Source organism: Glycine max, chromosome 7 (genome assembly GCF_000004515.6).
Source record: "Glycine max cultivar Williams 82 chromosome 7, Glycine_max_v4.0, whole genome shotgun sequence".
Classification (NCBI taxonomy): domain Eukaryota; kingdom Viridiplantae; phylum Streptophyta; class Magnoliopsida; order Fabales; family Fabaceae; genus Glycine; species Glycine max.
Window position 1 is genome coordinate 469,411 of NC_038243.2, and position 21,107 is coordinate 490,517.

Sequence of the window (21,107 nt, forward strand, 5' to 3'; positions counted from 1 at the left end):
AAAGTTGCATATATAATTATTTCTGGTTTTGTTTATACAAAAGTTGAAGTGTATATGGCAGCCAATGCTTGCCTTGTCAAATTGAACTCTCACTGATAATCTTTTTAGCCCCATCTTTTGACCAAATTGGCTAGAACAAATTTAGGCCTACCGTTAAATCGGATATGCTATTCTTTCTGCAGATATATAAATATAAACCCTGAAGACAGAAACAGCATGTATTATACTATATAGAAAATAGTTACAGTTGATTTTAGATCCAAGAGTAACTAAGGTTACGTTAGAAGAATGCTATTATGCATTAATGGGAGGACAAGTACCCTACCCTCAATCTATATTCCCACTTCGAAGATTCACCATTGGAAAGTTAACACCTGGATTGCTGCCAGTAAAGGTAACAACAGAAATTATTATCGTGATCCCACCAATAATTTGGCTCAGATTTTAATGGTTTCAGGGTTACATAGATGATTCATGAAATTGATACCATGATCCCACCGCTACGCTAGGTTATGGTTGTCAAAATGTGCTGAGTTAGATTTGATTAATAAATTTTAAATGCAAAATCATTTTAGTCCAACATAATCAACTAACACGGAAAAATTATTAATTAGAGTAATGGGTTGACATCGGACAGCAACTCCCTCATATCGATTGATTAATAATTAGGTCAAAATATAATATATAAGTGAGATACAAATCTCATTTTTGATTTTATAGGTTTGAATTAGAGTTATAACCTTTCATTGTATAACTTCTAATTAAAAGATTATTTCCCACAAACATATCTTAATTTTCAATTTGAATGGGACAGAAATGACCTTTTCTCTTAATTTCTTTTTCAGTATCTGAATGAAAAAATTGACACTTCAATGTTAATTTTAAAATGAAAGAGATCATTTTTAATTACGTGCTATTATTTTTTATTGAGAACAAGAAAAAAAACGTATAAAAGTAACAGATAATTTCAATCCTCTCAGAATGGATCTCTGCCTGTTTCTTAGAACTATGCATATTCTTTCTATGAAAATCATTCTTCATAGTCTAATGACAATTCCTTTCGGGACAGTTGAAAACTCGCAATTGAAATTTGTGTAAACCAAATTCTTAATAATAATAATAATAAACTTGATAAAAAGTTGTAATCCTAAAAAGCGTTTTGTTGATCAATAAATTTTAAAAAATACAAGTAGTTAGACAGAATGGACATTCATAAGGATCCAGGTAATGTCTCAAATTTAGGTATATGAATCATTGGTTATTTCCTTTAGCTAATAAGTTGCTTCTTTCCGCTGTAAAGCAAACACTCCCCATATTTCTGCGTGCCAATTTTTTTGGAATAGGTACCAATACCATACCCTCCTAATTTTATTTTATTTTTGTATAGAAAAAAATTTAAAAAGTTGAGTAGCACTTGTTTTAGTTCCTTAGCGCAGATTGGAGTATTCAACTATTTCTCCAAGCTAACTGTGAATCCTGTTCTCACATTAATACACCAAGAACCCATAAAGTTTGTGAAGCAAGGTAGATATTTTGACTTGGGTGGAACTCTAGCTAGATTCTGTTTCTTTTGTTCACTCAATTCAAAAATTGAAGAGAAAAGAGACAGAGTTGTATACGCGGCGAGAGGGAGTTGGTTTTGATTGCTTCCTAGAAAATGATTGTACAAGATAAGGAAAAATTGTTATGGAAGATTTATAAGGTATCCACAATTGATGGATCAGATAAGTTGCCAATTCAAAAGGAACAAAATGGTGAACCAGATGCACTTACCTTTCTATTTCGACCCATTTTGAAAGGTTCTCCGCTTACTAAGAAAAAAAAAAGGTTTGATTGGAATACATAGCTTGCAATCAATGACAGCTGAACTTATAGATAGCTATTTGTTATTATAGGTCAGCGTTGAGGTCTTAATTCTTACACATAGCCTCTTGATTATATTTAGCTAAAAGGAATTTGGTTCTTCCTTTCCAAATAACATTTTTTTCCAAAGCCACTCTTTCTATAGCACTGAAATAAAAATTTAATTAAAGGATCACTTGGGGATGGGAGCAGGAACAAAACTCCTGCTATGCACACCAACAAAGTCCAGTACAGGTTGTAGATAGTTGAGTTCTTTAGGCATGTTGACAGGATTTTGATTCCCTTAGTCATGTATATGGAGAAAACTTTATTGAGAGAGACAAAACCCACTTCGATGATTTCTACGCCTCAAGGGTTAGTTTCGATGATTTCTACGCCTCAAGGGTTAGTCTCATAATTTTCGGCTATGGGATAAATTGCTTCCGGCAAAAATAAAACCTCCTGCTGTACACTGAGTATTCTTAATAATGTAACATGGATTTATTAACACAGTCCCATCAAAAGAAAGTAGCAAGACAAGAAAATAAATGTGCATGGAGCTTTTGCCATTGTGTTTTGCTACTTGCTAGCACTTCTCTTTTTCTCAATTATCTGTATACTTTAAGCAAGCATTAAAAAAACATTATGCTAAACAAAAAGAATGGTCAATTGACTCAATTCAGATACAGATTAGCATAAACCACAAAACTCAATGGCAATATGGATTCATTTTTCTTAATATTTCCAAAAAGTTGGAGAGCGTTCAATTGAATCTTAAAGAGGAGAGTCCGTAAGTAGAGACATTTATAGTGGGATTATTAAATGGATTAATCCTTAATAAAATGTTTTAGCTGTTAAATATCTTGGTGGTCTATATGAATCCCTTAGCAGCAGCATCAATTCAAAACTATTTTTTGTTGCTGAAATTTCCTTTTAGACATGGACCTTGGTTGGTGTAAGAAAAGACAAGAGGACAAAGAAGGGTTCAAGTTCAGTAGTAACAATATGAAGCCTAATCAATTCATAGTTTCTTTTGACCTAAGCTATACACTAGGCAGGCATTAAGAAGAAGTCAAGCTAGCCCTAAGCTTTGATATTATTTACAAACACAGAGGAAGCTTTGATAAAATTGGAAGGTGGAGAAGTTTATTCGTGGAATATACCTTATGGTTATAATACATCTGCACTTCTACTTTATCAGGTTCCTAGTTACAATGATTGATTCAATTTTGGTTTACCTCAAATCAGATGCCACTCCTCTCTATACTATTATTATTATTATTATTTTTAATAAATGGGGTATATGACATAGTTCAGGGAAGGAATGATAAGCTAACAGAGCTAGTAAATTAGCTTGGTTGAACCACAAAATCTGGGTCAATATAATTGACAGACCGAAGTCTATGTGGGCGTACACTGTCTGTAGATCAAGGGTTCAAAACCTACTGAAAACATATTATTATTATGGAGATAGTTTATGATCTTATCCTAAAAATGGTTAAAATTCAATCATGAGATTAAACAATCCCAAAAAGGACTGTGCTACTAGAACTAAAGCTTTTGGACAGCTTGCCAACTTACCAAAACATGTAATTCATTAACTTGAACACTCCATGAAAACAATGTAACTTATTATAAATTAACTGCTGTTGGCAAAAAAAATATACTATATTATCTTATTATGCTAGTCTTCAACTTTTAAATTCTTGTCTAAGCCTAATCAACCCAGAATGTGATTTATTATTGATAAAACAATAATATAGTCGGGTCTTGACAGTTGTAATCATATTGTCACAGAAAATTAATACGCTTGTCTTATTGATAAAACAAAGTTCAATTATGACAAAGAAAGTGGTATAGCATATAAGTCTTGATTCTACGTGATATGGAGCATTCATATATTGAGTGTGGTACATTCAGCTGTTGGTACCATTACTGTCTTACGGTCTATAAATAATGATTCCATGAATTATTTTTCACTGTACAACTATATGGCGTTGACCGTTAAATAAGCATTGTGCTATAATTAAATACCTGGCTTTTAGTTAAGCTTTTAGATATGAGTGAGAATATATAACAATTGACATAAGTGATAATAGATGATGTTATTTAACTAAGAAATCCAAGATTTTAAATCTTAATTAATTCTTGAATAGGAAATAAATCATGTTAAAAAAAATATTTATCTTTCTTTTATATGTTGACGGTCCCGACTAAGATACAAGTGATAATATAAAGATATTGCGATCCTTGTGGATACAAATATCAAGACTTACGAAGGCACCGACAGAAGCCAGAAACATTTTCTAAATGTTTGACAGGAAGTAACAATGGTTGACATGCTGTTATTGGACTCACATGTGGGTTAACATTCGAATAAAAAAGCACAGCACTTGAACATGTGAATGAAAGAAATCATCCTTGTCAGAATATTGCAAATTTGCAAAATGAAAACCGGTGGGAGGTGTTTGTTGAGTTTAGCTAACTAGTTTTTGTCTTCTCCCTCTAATCATTTTATCATTGGCTTTACGCCTTTTTAATGGAAGGAAGGGGATCAAATTTTATAAACAGAAAGAACAATGTAAGATATGGAAAGTGCAGTGTATATATAATTCACTCTAACATTTGTCAAGTAATGGCACTCAGGGTTAGAGGTGTTTTTTTGGACCAAATAAGATGAGTTCATTTGTGTTCTTATTTGATCTGCAATTAATTAGAGGATTTATTTAAGCTCATGACTAATTTAATTAAGACTGATAATATATGAGATAAGATTCAACACATTCAATTTGTTGATATAATATGTCAATCTTAACATATTATAAAGTATGCAACTATAATTAATATTTTATAGCATATCCATTAAACACAATGTTAAAAAAATTGTCATTCAAATTATGCCACCATATAAATACTTTTATTCTATGAAATAATAAAAAATGAAATATACTTTTGAATTCTTTTAAAACCATATATTTTTTTTCAACATTATTACTCGGAATATGTAAATCAAGTAAAATTAAATAATTTTAGTTTTTGTTTGAAAATATAGATAATGAGATAAAATTTTTAAAAATAAGTGTGAATAATCATATTGAATTATCAATAACTTTACCCATATATTGACCTATGTTTACAACAAAAAATTAAATAATGCTAGATTGGGCCAATCCTTGATCAAGACTTTCGTTGGGCTTAGGCTCAATGTTTGGGTCAAAATATTCTCCAGCCCAATGGAGACAAATAGGGTTTTTGTTTATTTGTGAAAACAGATATGCAGAGAGGAGAGGGAGACGGTAGCAGATAAGCCTAAACACGAAACTCGCAAATTCCCTCAACACTGGAGTCGCTGGAAAATTCATTCTGGGACTCAGGTTACGTTTCTCCCTTCCTCAATATTCCATTTTTCTCATTCTAAGAAGGCACTGCATAATCTCAGTCATTATCTCACAATGCGATTCGGATCCTTAAATCGTTGCTTGGTTTGAACCAAACGATAAGCAGTGATATGATTATGATGTTGTGTATTTTTAATTATTTATTTGTTATCTGTTTCCGTCATATCTTTCAACTGTTAACCGTTAATTTAAATTCCCGTGGTTTTTCTTCTTGTTCTTATTGTTACTGCTATTTACTGTGTTGTTCAATCAGCTGAGCTGACCAAGCATGATTCAAAATGGTTGCATTGTATCCCAAGGGTGTGCCCCTCTGAATTCTAGGTCACGCAACCATGGCATACCTAGTACCTCTGCCTTTCGTTGCGCTTCTCTAATGCCTCCCAAGGTTGCCGTCTCTAACATCCGGAGCTTTTGGGGACATAATCTGGAATGTAAACCCTTGTTGCCAAGAGGTATATGACATGCTTTACTTATCCATTGATTCTTTCACTTTTTCATTGATTAATGTTTTGAATTATTGATGTTATGACTTATGAGCATGGTTGATGCTGCCACAATTGTGGTGAGTCAAAAAACTGTAGGACTGCAATTTAAAAGTATGAGTTCAAAATCTATTTACTTATATTATCGATCAATCAGAAATCGTATTAGAGATGATTTTCATTATTCTAAAAGTCAACAAAAACTTGTCCAAAAATTATTTACTCGGCCTCAATGGCCTTGGTGTATCATTATAAAATGTGGTACTTTTAAATAGCACCTGATTGGGGGTATGATTATAATATAGAAATTTGTTTGTCGGGTTTTACTTTAGTCAACCCAATCTTTGCGATAAGTGTCCTATATATTTTTTTTTCTAATTGAATTATTCGTACAATCTTTATGGTAGGAATGACATTGACAAACACGTTTGCTGTATCAAGCCTGCGTGTAAGGGAGGGTCAAAATCATCTCTTTCGTGCTCTCCCTCTTTTACCCCGGTTGCGCAAGTCTAATATGGCCCCTCGAGCATCAAAGGATGTCCCAACTAGCTTCCGTTATCCTCCAATGACCAAGAAACCGCAATGGTGGTGGAGATCATTAGCATGCCTCCCTTACCTCATGCCTCTCCATGAGACATGGATGTATGCCGAGACAGCATACAATCTTCACCCATTTTTGGAATGCTTTGAATTCTATACTTACCCTTTTCTTATGGCCATTGGAAGCCTTCCTAGCTGGTTTCTCATGGCATACTTCTTTGTTGCATATCTTGGAATTGTGAGGAGAAAAGAGTGGCCTCATTTCTTCAGATTTCATGTTGTGATGGGAATGTTATTGGAGATTGCCCTGCAGGTTATAGGGACTGTGAGCCGCTGGATGCCGCTATCACTCTACTGGGGTAAACTGGGAATGCATTTTTGGACTGCCGTATCATTTGGTTATCTATTTACCGTCTTGGAGTCCATAAGGTGTGCTCTTGCCGGTATGTATGCTGACATTCCTTTCATCTGTGACGCAGCATATATCCAGATACCATATGATTAACAAGGCAGATGTAAGGAAGTTTAAGTTTACATTATGTATCACTTTTCGTTGTATCAGAATTTTTCTTGAGCAGAATTGAAGGATTACTAGTCTATTAGTGATTATGCCCAAAAAAAAATGTGTTTGAGATTTCCCTTGCGTACATTTTGTTTATATGAATTGACTTTATCTGTAGTCTCAGGGTTCCTATATCTCTCTGTTTCCCTCCCGTTTGACATTCCCAACTGTCGATTTCTATTACAAATGCACTTTACCATGGACTTTATGTACAGATGGCTATTTTAAGCTTACCCATGAACTTGTTTAGTTTAATCCACAAAATTACTGTGAAATCTGAGATTGATAGGACTTTATCAATTAATAGTTTAGTTTGACATGATCTACTTTGGGGACAGAATAGAGATTATCTACTCTTGGTGTGATTCAAGATTTCAAGTTTTGTTCGGCCTCTTAGTAATCATCTTACCTGCTTTATATTTTCGGAAGATTGTGGATGGGAGTGGGCAATTTGTGCACACTCATCTTTTGGAATAACACCGTGCCTTATGCCTCATGTAGACCATCTGTTTTGCTGACATACTGCATTATCAATTTCTATAAGCTTAGTTAGTTTCGTTATAATGAGATGGCCAACTTTAGGAAGACTTGGATACAATACAAGGACATTCCTAGATAGTTGCAATCTAAAGCAAGAAGATAAAGATGAATTAAGGATAGTCTACTTTAGTTATTGTCACAAGGACACGATAGATGAAACAATAAAGGAAAAAGATGTTAATACTACCTGCATTCATGTCTAGGTTAACTATATTTAAAGGCAAATGCTAAAAAAAGTAAAGTAAAAATATTTTTTTATTGAGAGACAAAAAAGTATATTATTTATAAATTTTTTTATATTTTTTATAATTTTCATGATATTTTTTATAATTTTTTAAGGGTAAATAGTTATTGTTGTCCCTTAATGTGTAATTCGCTGATAAATACGTCCTTGAAGATGAAAATACAAAATTTAGTTCCTGAAAGTGTAAAAAGTGCGATAAATATGTCCTACATTTAACTTTTGTCCATCACCGTTAATAAAATAGCTTATCTGGTATAGAGAGATAAATTTGTCATTAAAATGATTGTCAACGTGTCAGCATAAGAACATATTTGTCATAATTTTTTTATTTTTGACTTTTTGTTTTTTCATTCCGCTGAAAAATACGTCCTTAAAAAGAAAATGTAAAATTTAGTCATCAAAAGTATAAAAAAATATATCCGAACATTAATAATAAATTTATGCTTCTTATGAGGTCTACCTTGGACATAGGGACAATCCAAATTGGACTTCTAATCCAAAGGCAATAGAAGCCTTTAAAAAGTTTGGAAAAAAGCTAGCAGAGATTGAGACAAAAATCTCAGAAAGGAACCGGTCCAGCTCAATTGCCCTACACTGTGCTTCTTCCAACTAGTGAAACAGGGTTGACTTTTAGAGGAGTTCCCAACAGCATCTCTATCTAAATGAGTGGCTCTCTAGTATTGTACTTTTACCTTTGAATAACAGACGCAAGATTATGTGTATTTTTTAGGGTGATGTTTAGTAATTGTGTGTTTGTCTGAGTAATATTGTATTTAGGGTAAGATTTAGTAATATGAGTGATGTTCAGACTGCTAATAAATAAGCTCCTTAGCAAATTACTTGTTATGGCAGTTGACAGGGAATTGTTTCTTTTCCCTTCTGCTTTAAGTTCTATTCTTCTATATTTGAGCATTGTAATCTTTGCACTGTGTTGTTGACTTGTTGATGTCAAAATTTGATTGATCAATTCGATTAATATTTGAAAAAATGCTACATGCTGTGAAAATATTTATATTATCACCTTGTCACAGGTTTAACGTATGTGATTGATAACATTTTTTTTTACAATAACAAAGCATGGATTGAATTTTTTAAAATTCAAACACTTATTTAAACAGTGTATATTTAAAATTTATGCCCACACCGTTTTTTTAAATTTGATTTAGATTTTTGAAACTGATTTAAATTGGTTTAAAACCAGTTTATGATTTAAAAATATTATATCTCGCTCATTTTTAATATTTTTTCTATCATATTAAGCTGAGAAAATTCTTAACCGTAATAATCCGTGATGTGAGGAGTCCGATTCCTGTTCAGTTACTCGAGAAGTCCAATAGGAAAAAGGAAGACTCATGTGATCTATGGGATCCACCAAAGATATTTTTCCATGATGTTAGATAAGACATATGCAGGTGACCTTTAGGTTTAGGTTATGACGTGTGCAGAGTTACAAAATGATGAATTGTTGTTTTGCTTGTGAGATAAAGGGATTTATTGTAACTTAAGACTACAAGTATGTGTGCAAATTCAATTTTATTCTTTTCTCTCACTTACAAGTACTTTCATCCTTACTTTATCTAATATTTAATGAAATTTACTAATGTAGTGAATTAGGTATAACAAGACATTGAATAAATAATTAAATATGGTGTACCAACCAAAAAAAACATAATATTTGAATTACCGTGACCTTAAAAGATACTTACCTATATCAACTTAATTATCGCGTTGAAATATCTGTGAGTAAATAATTATTGCTTTGTTAGTAAAAGCCCTCCCTAATATTTAAAAACTCAATTAAATTATTAAAAAAAATAATTAAAGCAATTAGAACCAATGAAGTAAAGAAAAAGCAATTAGAACCTAAAACCAAAATTACACCATCCATAAAAACAATAAATACAATTAAGCCGTCTTTACTTTAAAAGGAAATCCTGCTATTGTGATTGCTATCTATCTTATGTTAGTTATCAAGAATCAAGAATGTCAACCTTCCATTTTCCACGGAACACATCTGATTCATTAATTTATTCTCATTGTTAAAAATACTTTACATTTGTCTCGCGGAACATTTGAGTCATCGATCATTAATTTCATCTTACTTACTTGTCGTCCAACATTATAAATACGTTACATTTCTTAATTTTGAAAGCCGTGGAATCTATTCCATATGAAAATGATTTCAGGGTTGAAAAGGTTGTTCAGCAGAAGCTAGAAGGTGAAGGGTAGGCTAGGGTAGTGTTGATGCGTAAGAATGTGCTTGACTTTAACAGTTTAACGAGTGTGGAAGGGATTATTGGCACTGGTAAATATCTAATTGGCTCAGCAGTTGATGGGGTTACATCCTTAAGGGGTAAATCTGTGTCTCCAGTTGATTAGTGCTACCAAGGCTGATGGTTAGCTTTCTCTCTCTGTCTTAATCCTTTGTGTACTTTGTAAGACGTACAGAAATACCCAACTAGATCTTATGTTTAGTTTAATTAATTAGCCTAATCTGATTTAGAATGGACTGAGTTATATTCACTAAGCTTAATCCAGTCCTTTGAGTATTTAATTTGTGTTTTACACGCACACAAATCCTCAACCGGCTACACAGACACATATATTGAGTTAAGTGCATTGACAACTTCAAGAGGATGCATCATGGGTGATTGATTTTTACCAAATACTCTACTAAAGTGGGATTATTTGAAACGATGTAATATTTATGAATATTATCGGTAAAGGGTACGTAGAAGAGTACAATCTATTAAGGAGCATATATTGTATTACATTTAACCGTGTTATTCTATTCTACTGCTAAGAAATAACTACTGACAATCTATTTATCCGCCAGAAACTTACCACCAATACTGTGACAAAACGGTTAGAAAATAATAGATAATATCATACTAGGGTTATGACAAAACTGTTAGAAAATGAAAATTTAAAACTGTCAAATTAAAAAATGACTGCCATAAATTTAAAACAAAGCCATTTTGGTAAATAGTCGGGGGAAATTACCACATTCATTAAACATCCATGCATCACCTCCAAACTTCAAGTAATTTGTGCACTTGGGCTCGTGTATTGCATTATTGACCAATTTAGTGATGTTATTACTTACTATTCATTAAAATGATTTGGTTTTAAAACAAACTACTGGCATGAGGGACTTTTATTTTACAAAAATCATTTAGTTTAGTTCTAAAATTACCAAACTAGTATACTTTAAAGAAATTACTTGCAGGGTGTAAATTAATTAACTTCCTAAAAGTTGATTTTACTGTTGTAAAACCAAATTTTTGAAGTTTATAATTGCCAAAAAATTTATGGTCGTTTAGAATCATCAAAAAGTTGTAGAAGTCACCAAAAGTTGTTTTACAAAAACAAATAAAGTTTCAAGAAGTCGATTTACACCTTGCATGTATTTCTTTTTAACTACACATTTTTTGTAAAAAAAAAAAAAAAACTCTGGCATGCATGGAGTTGTTTTGACTTATATTAATTGGCAGTCATATTCTGACAGTTTTAAAATTGCCAGAAATTATGATTTTTGACGGTTCTTATCACAATATTATATGCTATTACATGTAATTTTTCTCATAGTACTAGTGGTTAATTTTCAGTTAAAACGGCCAGAAAACGACAACAGTACGTTTAAAACAACTCCATGTTAATAATTTGTTTCAAAACAAACTCATTGCAGCAAATAATTGGTAAAAGACACTAGATTTTTTATTTTTTTTTATCAACAACACTACTAGATTGATCAACCACGTACCCCTCGTGTCTAACTGTTCGTGATTACCCTAAGATAAAATCGACCACCTTGAAAAAAAAATTGTTAACGTATGTTAGAAACTTAGAATGAAAGGATTATTTAAAAAATATTAAATACCTTTAAATTATTTTAAAAAAATCACATATTGATAATTAAACAAAGTGAAGCCTTATATATATATATATATATATATATATATATATATATATATATATATATATATATATATATATATATATATCAATTAAATTGAAATTATATGGCTCAGTAAAAAGAGTTGTGATATAAAAATAAATAATATATTTACCAATCACATAATTTTTTTAATCTTATCTAATTACAAATTAGCATTTAAAATTAATAATGTAAAAACTTTTACACTTGCATGATATGTTTATTAATTAAAATCTTACCATTAAGAATATTTTCCTCAATCACAGAATTTTTTTTAATAATTATGATTTTTTTTGTAGCAAATGGAAATGGGATAATCGGAACGAAGGCCTATTTGGAAGGTATTATTACGACAATACCAACTTTGGGAGCAGGCAAATCTGCATTTGATATTAATTTTAAATGGGACAGTGATATGAGAATTCCTGGAGCATTTTTAATTAAAAATCATTTGCAAGTTGAGTTCTTCCTACTGAGTTTGACTCTTGAAGACATTCCTAATAAGGAACGATGCACTTTGTTTGAAACTCATGGGTTTACACTTCTACAAAATACTAAAAGGATCGAATTTTCTTTGCCAACGAGGTAAACTGTTTACTCCTAGCAAAGTATCCACTTGTTATAAAATAAAAATATTAAATATTAATTACTTTTCAAATGTTTCAAAAACAATTCAAGGTTTTTAATCATCTACTCCACTCTACCTAGTTATATTACTTCCATCAGAAGAATTTTTAAGAAATTTGTTTGTTTCTTTTTTAAAAACTTTTCTTCAATTTTTTTGTATTAATTACTTTTTTACTAAAATATTTTTATTTTTTATTTTATCATTTTTATAGTTAATAAACAATAAATACAATAAATTAATATGAAAAACTTATCCTCTCTTGTGCGAATAGGAGGAGATGATTAAAACAAATCAATTAATTAGATGAAAAGAATGAAATAAAGTTAATCAATTTTCTTGACTTTTGTAAATTAAACTAGTTAAAAAAATTCCCTTATATGTAAACGTTAACGTAATTGAACCTAATTAATTGATGTTCAATTAGGTTTTAAATAATAAGTACAAGATATGCAATCAATTTTAATGTGAATTAAATGAGGAGTATTAAATAATATTTTATATATTTCAATCAATTTAATATAATTTAATGTTAAAAATAACATAAGTTTAAAATTAAGAAGTGTACACCAGTATGTAAAGAAAAACTAAATTTAAATTATTTATATATTTAATTTCTTAAATTGTGATAAAAAAATATAATTTAAAGCAAACATATTAACATATGAATTAAACTATTTCATGAGATAAATATTTATTTTTACATACTTAAAATTTATAATTTAGCTACGTCAAAAAAATTATAATCAGTAAACATTTTTTTCAGATATATTCTCAAATTTTTTTATATTTTACAAAGAGTTTTTCAGTTTGTGAGAAAATTTTAAATTGTCATTTAGCGACCGAATATATTTTCAGTCGCTATAATCACTAATTTGTCGCTATTGACACTTGGTGTAATTTGTAAGTGTATTTAACGACCGAATATATCAGTTGTTAAATGACCATAAACTCTAGAGACGGACTTTAGTGAGGACTAATTTGCTACAAAGTATTATCGGTCGCCAGATCGGCCTCTGCCTTTCTATATTGAGAAAGCTGTTTTGGATTTTTCTTGCAGTGACTTCCAAGGCTATCCGCTTTCCAGGCCCCTGCACTTTTCACTCTTCTTCAAATTCATTTTTATTTGAATATTTGCTTTTCATGAAGTGACAAATTTCACATTCCTAGCATACACCTGATATATCTTCTTACGATTTTAATATTAATTGAACAGTGATTTATTTTTTCAATTTATTATTTTTAATATCTTTAGTTATAGCTCAAATTTTTTTAATTTTTTTTTATCAATAATTAAAAAATATCATAACATAAATCTAAAATATAATTTATATATTAAAAAATATTTATGTGTCACAAATTATAATAATAATAATAATAATATAATTTATTAAGAATTATAAATTTTAGTTGTATGAAATAAACATTTTTTAAATGAACAGGCTAAAATAATGAAAATTAAATAAATATATTACAGGCACACGTTCCAAGTAAAACACCAGGTCCACTAGTCACGTATAGAGAAGCAGAATTGCAAAGTTTAAGAGGAAATGGAACTGGGGAGCGCAAGGAATGAGACAGAGTTTATGATTATGATGTTTACAATGATTTGGGCTATCCCCACAGTAATGAAAGGTTGAGTTATTGCTCGCCCAGTTCTTGGAGGATCTATCTCGCTACCTTACCCTCGTAGGGGGGAAACCAACAAAGAAAGGTTGCACTTCTATTTCTTAAACATAACTCAATTTAACTTACAAAAATTTTATTAACAAATTAAGGATGTTTGTATCTACATAAGCCAATGTCGTCTTCAATGCTTAACAAATTTTGCAATTTGTAGTTTTTGTTGATATAATTTGTTTCTTGACAGATTCCAACAGCGAAAGACCCGGCAAAGTTTATGTTCCAAGAGATGAAAATTTCGGTGACTTCCTTATTTATGGGATAAAATCTTTATCTCGAAAAGTCCTACCTGCACTCAAATCTGTGTTTGATATAAAATTCACACCGAATGAGTTTGATATCTTCGAAGAAGTGCAATTAAGCTGCCTGCAGAAATACTCAGCAAAATTAGTCCCTTACCTGTGCTCAAGGAAATCTTCCGTACTGATGGTGAAATCAATGTCCTCACAGTTTTCAATACCTCATTTAATTAAAGGTATATTAATTATATATAAAGATTTATATATTTTTAAAGTTTGACGTACGATATTAAATAAAAAAAAGTGTAAGGGAATTTGTAATAATTCATACCCACTCAACAAAAACTAGATTTTCTTAACGAATTTTATTATTTACAACTGAACTAGATTTCTTTGATGAATTTTATATTTCATATAAATATAAGAGGAATAAAATATTAATCATTAAATTTTATAAAAATTATGAAAATTAAAACACAAAAGTTGTGCGAGCTTTTAAAAAGTTGTAATAAAATATATAGCAACGCCAAGAATTTAATGCATTTGTTGAATTATGCATGTAATCCAACTTGACAATTATTTTCTTTATTATTTAATTTGGAACAGTTAATAAATCTGCATGGATGACTGATGAGGAATTTGCAAGAGAAATGATTGCTGGTGTAAACCCTTGCGTGATTCGCCTTCTACAAGTAAGTCCCAAACGTTATGTTCTTTAGTTGTCTGTCATCTTTCCTAATGACATTCTTTAACGAATGATAGGAGTTCCCGCCACAAAGCAAGTTGGATCCCTCAGTCTATGGTGATCAAACAAGTAAACTGACTGAAGAACACTTGGAGATTAACCTTGAAGGGCTCATGGTAGATAAGGCAATGATGGATGTGTTTCACTTCAATAAAATACTATGAGAATTTTTGCATTCATAAATGCTCACAACACATTTCCAAATATACTCTTCAATTCTACACAACACTTCTCATTATTAATTAAAATTTATTAAGACTTATAAAAATAATAAGACTACCAACGGGCGTTGGGTTTAGAAAAAGAGGTTAGTAACTCATAACGTGACGAACTGAGATTCCAATTTTCCCTAAAAAGTATGTCTACCTATTTAGTATTTGACAATGTTCCAACCAAGATTGTCTTGGAAATGGTAGGAAAAATGTACTTGATTTTGTTAGCCATAATATATTTGAGTCCTAGCAAAGAGTGTTTACAGAACATGTTAGCATTTTCCTTTTTGCTCAACTACTTTATTAAGCCATATTATCTGTTATTTGAATCCATGAAACTCGATTGTATTTGTGGAACAGGCAATTGAAGGTCAGAGACTATTCATATTAGATCACCATGACGTATTTATGCCATTTTTGACAAGGTTAAACGAATCCAAATCAACAAAGGCTTATGCCACGAGGACAATCCTTTTCTTGAAAGATGATGGGACCTTAAAGCCATTGGCCATTGAATTAAGTTTGCCATATTCAGGTGGACAACAGCTTGGTGCTGATAGCAGAGTCATCTTGCCTGCAAACCAAGGTGTTGAAAGTACAATTTGGCTATTGGCTAAGGCTTATGTTGTTGTGAATGATTCATGCTATCATCAGCTAATAAGCCACTGGTCAGAACGTACTCTTTCACTATGAGATCATTACAAACAATTTTCAAATATGTGTATGTAGTGATTCTTAATTCACTTTTTTTATATGGAGTGTCTCAGGTTGAATACTCATGCTGTGATTGAGCCATTTGTCATAGCAACAAATAGGAATCTGAGTGTTCTTCACCCTGTTTATAATTAAACTTCTATTTCCTCACTATCGTGACACAATGAATATCAATGCACTTGCTAGACAATCACTTATTAATGCTGATGGCACTATAGAGCAATCTTTTTTAGGTGGCAAGTATGCCATGGAGATTTCTTCGGCAGCTTACAAAAATTGGGTGTTCCCTGACCAAGCATTACCAACTGATCTTATCAAGAGGTAATTTATATGAACATGAACTGCGTATATGGTTTTATATCTGATAAAGGTTTTAAATTGTGATTGTAATTACAGTTTCATCGCAATCCTCGATATCGTGGACAAATATCAAGGATTGCAGCCACAATTACAATTTTGTGGTGATTGCAGGAATCCCTAAAACCTTGATATCGTAGTCGAAATCAGGGCCGCTGACTATTTTTTAAACCTTGTATCTCACCCATTCATAGTTCTTGAGGGAGCTTTATGAACTTGAAGCATGGAAATTCCCAGGCTTTGTTACCTTTTATTAAAAAGTCAAATTTTTATTTTGTAAAAATGAGAGCCACAAGTGTTCATTTCTTGACCACTTGAGTTTTGATATTAAGGCATGTCAAAAACTAAAGTAACATATTTCTTAATTGTAAAAACACATAATTTCTCTTTGATGACAACCAAAGTTGTATAAGATAAATACTTTCACTATTATTAGTAATTAATAACATTTTTTTTTATTTTGCATGGATTAAGAGGAATGGCTATTAAGGATTCATCTTCTCCCAATGGCCTTCGTCTTGTGATAGAGGACTACCCTTATGCTGTTGATGGATTAGAGATATGGAATGCTATCAAGACATGGGTCCATGACTATGTCTCCTTGTACTATGCCACCGATGATGCAATTGAAGAAGACCATGAACTTCAAGCATGGTGGAAAGAAGTTGTTGAGAAGGGTCATGGTGACTTAAAAGATGAGCCATGGCGGCCAAAATTATTACATACTCGTGAAGAGTTGATTCAATCTTGTAGAACTATTATATGGATTGCTTCGGCCCTTCATGCAGCAGTTAATTTTGGACAATATCCTTATGGTGGTTTTATCCTCAATCGTCCAACTCTTAGCAGAAGATTGATTCCAGAAAAAGGGACTGCAGAATACGATGAGATGGTGAATAGTCATCAAAAGGCTTATTTGAAAACAATTACGCCAAACCTTTCAGTGATAGAGATATTGTCAAGGCATGCTTCTGATGAGTTCTACCTTGGACAGAGGGACAATCCAAATTGGACCCCTAATCCAAGGGCAATAGAAGCCTTTAAAAAGTTTGGAAATAAACTAGCAGAGATTGAGACGAAAATCTCAGAAAGGAACCATGATCCAAATCTTAGAAATCGAACTGGACCAGCCAAATTGCCCTACACTGTGCTTCTTCCTACCAGTGAACCAGGGTTGACTTTTAGAGGAATTCCTAACAGTATCTCTATCAAAAGGTGTGAGTGGCGGCTTCCTTTAGTATTGTACTTGTATCTTTCAATAACAAATGCATGCTTATGTGCATACATCACTGTGTGTTTGTTTAAATAATGTTAATATGGATTGCTTTTCCATGCGGCTGGTAAACCCTAATAAGTATAAGCTCATCAGCAGATTTCCTGTTATGACAGGGAATTCTTTTTATTTGAGCTTTGAGTTGTATTTTGTTCGAAACTTATTATTATAATTATTTACTTTTTCTTCTATTTCATTTTTATTCCTTTACTCCTTGGATTTACAGATATTGTTCTATTACAACAAAAAATTATTGTTATTGTTTAAGACTCATAGTTTATAAACACTTTCTTGCATTAACATTAATCTACCATACATCTTTTAAGATTAAAACTATGAGGCCACACAAGCACTAAAAGTAAAAAACAAATAACATTTTGAATATGATTACATTTACGTTACACCAGATTGAACTCTTTCTTATTATTTCTCATTACGTTATATATCATATACTATGTATTATATATGTCACTTTTTTTTTTTTCTCTTTTTCTTTTCATCATATACACCCCAAAAATGGAGTGTAATTCACCTTAATTTTTCCATTGTTGTATATTGCTCAAAAATGGAGTGTAATTCACCTTAATTTTTCCAACGACAGCATATAGAGTGTCGTTTACTTAAAATCTTCAAGTACAGAGGTCGGCAGACAGTTCGGACTAATTATATGGGTTGGATTTTTGTGTGTGGAGGTGGGCATGAAACAATGATTTGTAGATATTTTTTTAAATGAATTTAAATATATTGATAATTGATGTATTGTGATTTAATAATAAATTGTGTTATATATATACATAATAAGATTACCATTTAATTATTTATAAATTAAAAGTGATCTCTATATATATTGTTAATTGTATAAATTTTTATATTAAAATTAAACTCTTTTGAAATAATAATGAAATAAAAATAGACTATTAATAAAATATGAACTACCTTAAAAGAATGGGCAGATGTCTAGTCATCAGCATCTAGATTGAAAGCATGAGATGTAGAATGCAGAAAAATGAAATGATATTTTACTATATTTTATTATTTTTACATTAATAAAATAACAATAGAATAAAAAAATAATAAGCAAATTACACTAAGACTCTATGAGGTAATTACACAAATATTTCCTGTTTGTTTTAATCATTACTTTTGTTTCCATTGTAGGAGATGTTAATATAAGATTTAAGAGATATTCACGGTAATATTTTCAAATATATAAGAAATACAATTAGTGTAGTATTTTTAAACTTAAAGGGAGATCGATAAGTGTAGGAAAACAAAAAAAAGTAGAATTATGTATAATTACATAACATTTTAGAAGATGTTACTGTAATTTGCTCAATAATTGTTATAGTTGTCTTGATAAATTTCTTTATAAATATTTATAAGAAAAGAAAAATAAATAAAATGAATTAAACTTTCACTTGTCTAAAAGTTAAGGTTTACAAATTGATTTAAACTTGTGAAAAACTCAAATACATTTTTTTATTTTTTTTCTTCTATTTGCATTGTTTATAAATAAATTTACTTAAACAGATCTTTTGATGTGAAAGATTGTCACACTTTTTTAATTCCAGACCAGGTAATTTGTTTAGGTGAAAAAATACAACATTCTGAACCGGATAAATAAGGATTTAATTGAAAGTTTAACTTGGTTGAACAACTTCTATTCACACTGAGAGGGAGAGAGAGACAAAAATCTTTTTATTTTTTTATATATATAATATTTTTTATGACAAATGTCAGTAGTTCATTACTTTTTATTAGCCTATATATGAAGAGATTTTTTTCGACCATTAGGTTAATTTTATAATTTTTTTTATATGATAAGGTGGCATCTAGTAAGAACGATATACCACTCTCTCGTTTTTTCTTTATATGAGCTGATTATTATTCATTATTTCCCCTAGTTATATTTTTTAATGCATTTACTGCATTAGTGTTGTTTTGCTAATAATCGTTTGTTATAATTACAGTGTATTAAAATTAAACTATTATTTTAATTTTTCATAATTAAGTTATACTCAGCCTAGTGCGAGGAACACATGTGCACCCTTATTTATTTATTTTTATACGAGAACACTTGTGCATCTTTTAGCTTTGAACGTGGGAAAGACAGACGTATAAAACAAAGTTTTATTTAAAGAATTTTGTTAGATGCTGACCTAATAATATTAAATAAAATAATTTAATTACCTCTTAAAATATTATATGTTTAATAGTTATTCTAAAGAATATTAAATATTTTGTTTCAAACAAATTAGTAATTTAAATTTTTATTTGATTCTTTAACTATTTTTTCAATTTAATTATTTAATTAACTTATATTTTTATATGAGATTTACCTTTTCATTTATTATAACTGAGTTCTCTCATATAGAGAACTAGATTATTTCACTTCTCTCCATCTCTCTCTTTCTCTTCTCTCTCCTACCACCACCAACAAGTTTTTGTTCATAATTCTTCCACTGTCTTCTTAATCATATAGCCTCTAATTAAGTTTATTTTTTTTTTATTAAGCCTTTGTCTCCTATATTCCTAATATTATCACGTTTAAACATTCATGATATCCTCTGGTAAAACTTTTAGTAATATGGATTATATATATCATTAAAATATATTAACAATATTTATTTATATTTAGCAATTTTTTAAAAAAATTGTCGAAATTTTTTAGCAGCATTTTTATTAAATGTTAAGATAAAAAAAATATTACTAAAGGTATATGTGATAGTGAGAAATGAAAAAAAGATAAATAAATAAATGAAAATAAGAAAAAATAACTAGGGGTCTCATTTTTTTTTTTCTTCTTTCTCATTTTTTCTATATCAACCACATTCATCTTTTTATTTATTTCTTCTCCGTTCTATTGCTCCTTTACCAAAAAAAAGGTTATAGACACGGGCTTAATAATTTTTTTACCATAGGTATAGAAATTAAATTAATACTATTTTTTTAGTATGGTTTAGCCTACTTTTAAGGACCAAATTGCGCACGCGTGATATAATATTGCATAAGGTTCTTTAAATAATATTATCTTGGTAACGGTGCCGGTCATATTAATGCGTTATTGGTTTAATCAATGAGAGAGACCAATTTGATAGAAATTGAAAACATTCTTTTGGTGTGCTCGATGCTCTAAGACCAACTCTAACTCCAACTACAAGCGGGACTTGGTTTATTTTTTAGTTAAGAATCTGATCTTATATAGATTTATATGTGAGCTGGCATTTACGTGTATGAATGATTTATATATCATTTTTTGCAATTAATAATATTTTCTTGCTATTAGATTCGATAAAACGTCATTTTTGCTTGGCACGTGATGGCTTTCCTATTTGTTGTTGGTATGTGAGTTAATCTGCGGGCAGTGAGCTACCCTTTTTTTTTCTGTCCTCTAGGTTTTTTTTAACTTATTGTTATAAATATTGGTGTAATTTTTAATGAATAAACAATAATTTTGGTCTCCAAAAATATAATTGTAATTTACAGTCACTTAGGTTTATGAAAATATTAAAATTTCAAAAAATCCCTTTAAATTATTATTTGTTTGTTACTTTAATTTTGTAAAAAAAAATTAATTTAAATTAATGTTTGTGCTTACATGATATATTATCTGTCTGCCTTGATAATTGAAAATTAAGATGATTAAAATATAATCATACAAAAAGATTAATTTGTTTAGTTTGAATTTAAGATTATATTCAAATCAAATCACTT

The 21,107-nt window shown here is 30.3% G+C and overlaps 1 protein-coding gene and 1 pseudogene across 1 annotated transcript; both read left to right on the forward strand.

Moving 5' to 3' along the window:
* The first annotated feature begins 5,112 nt into the window (after positions 1-5,112).
* Positions 5,113-7,158, forward strand: LOC100791350 (uncharacterized). The gene is made up of 3 exons (NM_001252991.3): positions 5,113-5,216; positions 5,494-5,692; positions 6,130-7,158. Exons 2-3 carry the CDS (start codon positions 5,509-5,511, stop codon positions 6,765-6,767), a joined length of 822 nt encoding a protein of 273 aa, NP_001239920.1. The 5' UTR covers positions 5,113-5,216; positions 5,494-5,508; the 3' UTR covers positions 6,768-7,158.
* Positions 7,159-9,784: 2,626 nt separating this feature from the next.
* Positions 9,785-18,561, forward strand: LOC121175139 (seed linoleate 9S-lipoxygenase-3-like; annotated as a pseudogene).
* The last annotated feature ends 2,546 nt before the right edge of the window (positions 18,562-21,107 follow it).

What these genes read in the sequence shown, in the direction of transcription:
- LOC100791350 (NM_001252991.3), top strand. Translation starts at nt 5,509, where the DNA reads ATGATTCAAAATGGTTGCATTGTATCCCAAGGGTGTGCCCCTCTGAAT. An exon ending in TAAACCCTTGTTGCCAAGAG is followed by an intron (nt 5,693 to 6,129) that starts GTATATGACATG and finishes TCTTTATGGTAG; the next exon opens with GAATGACATTGACAAACACG.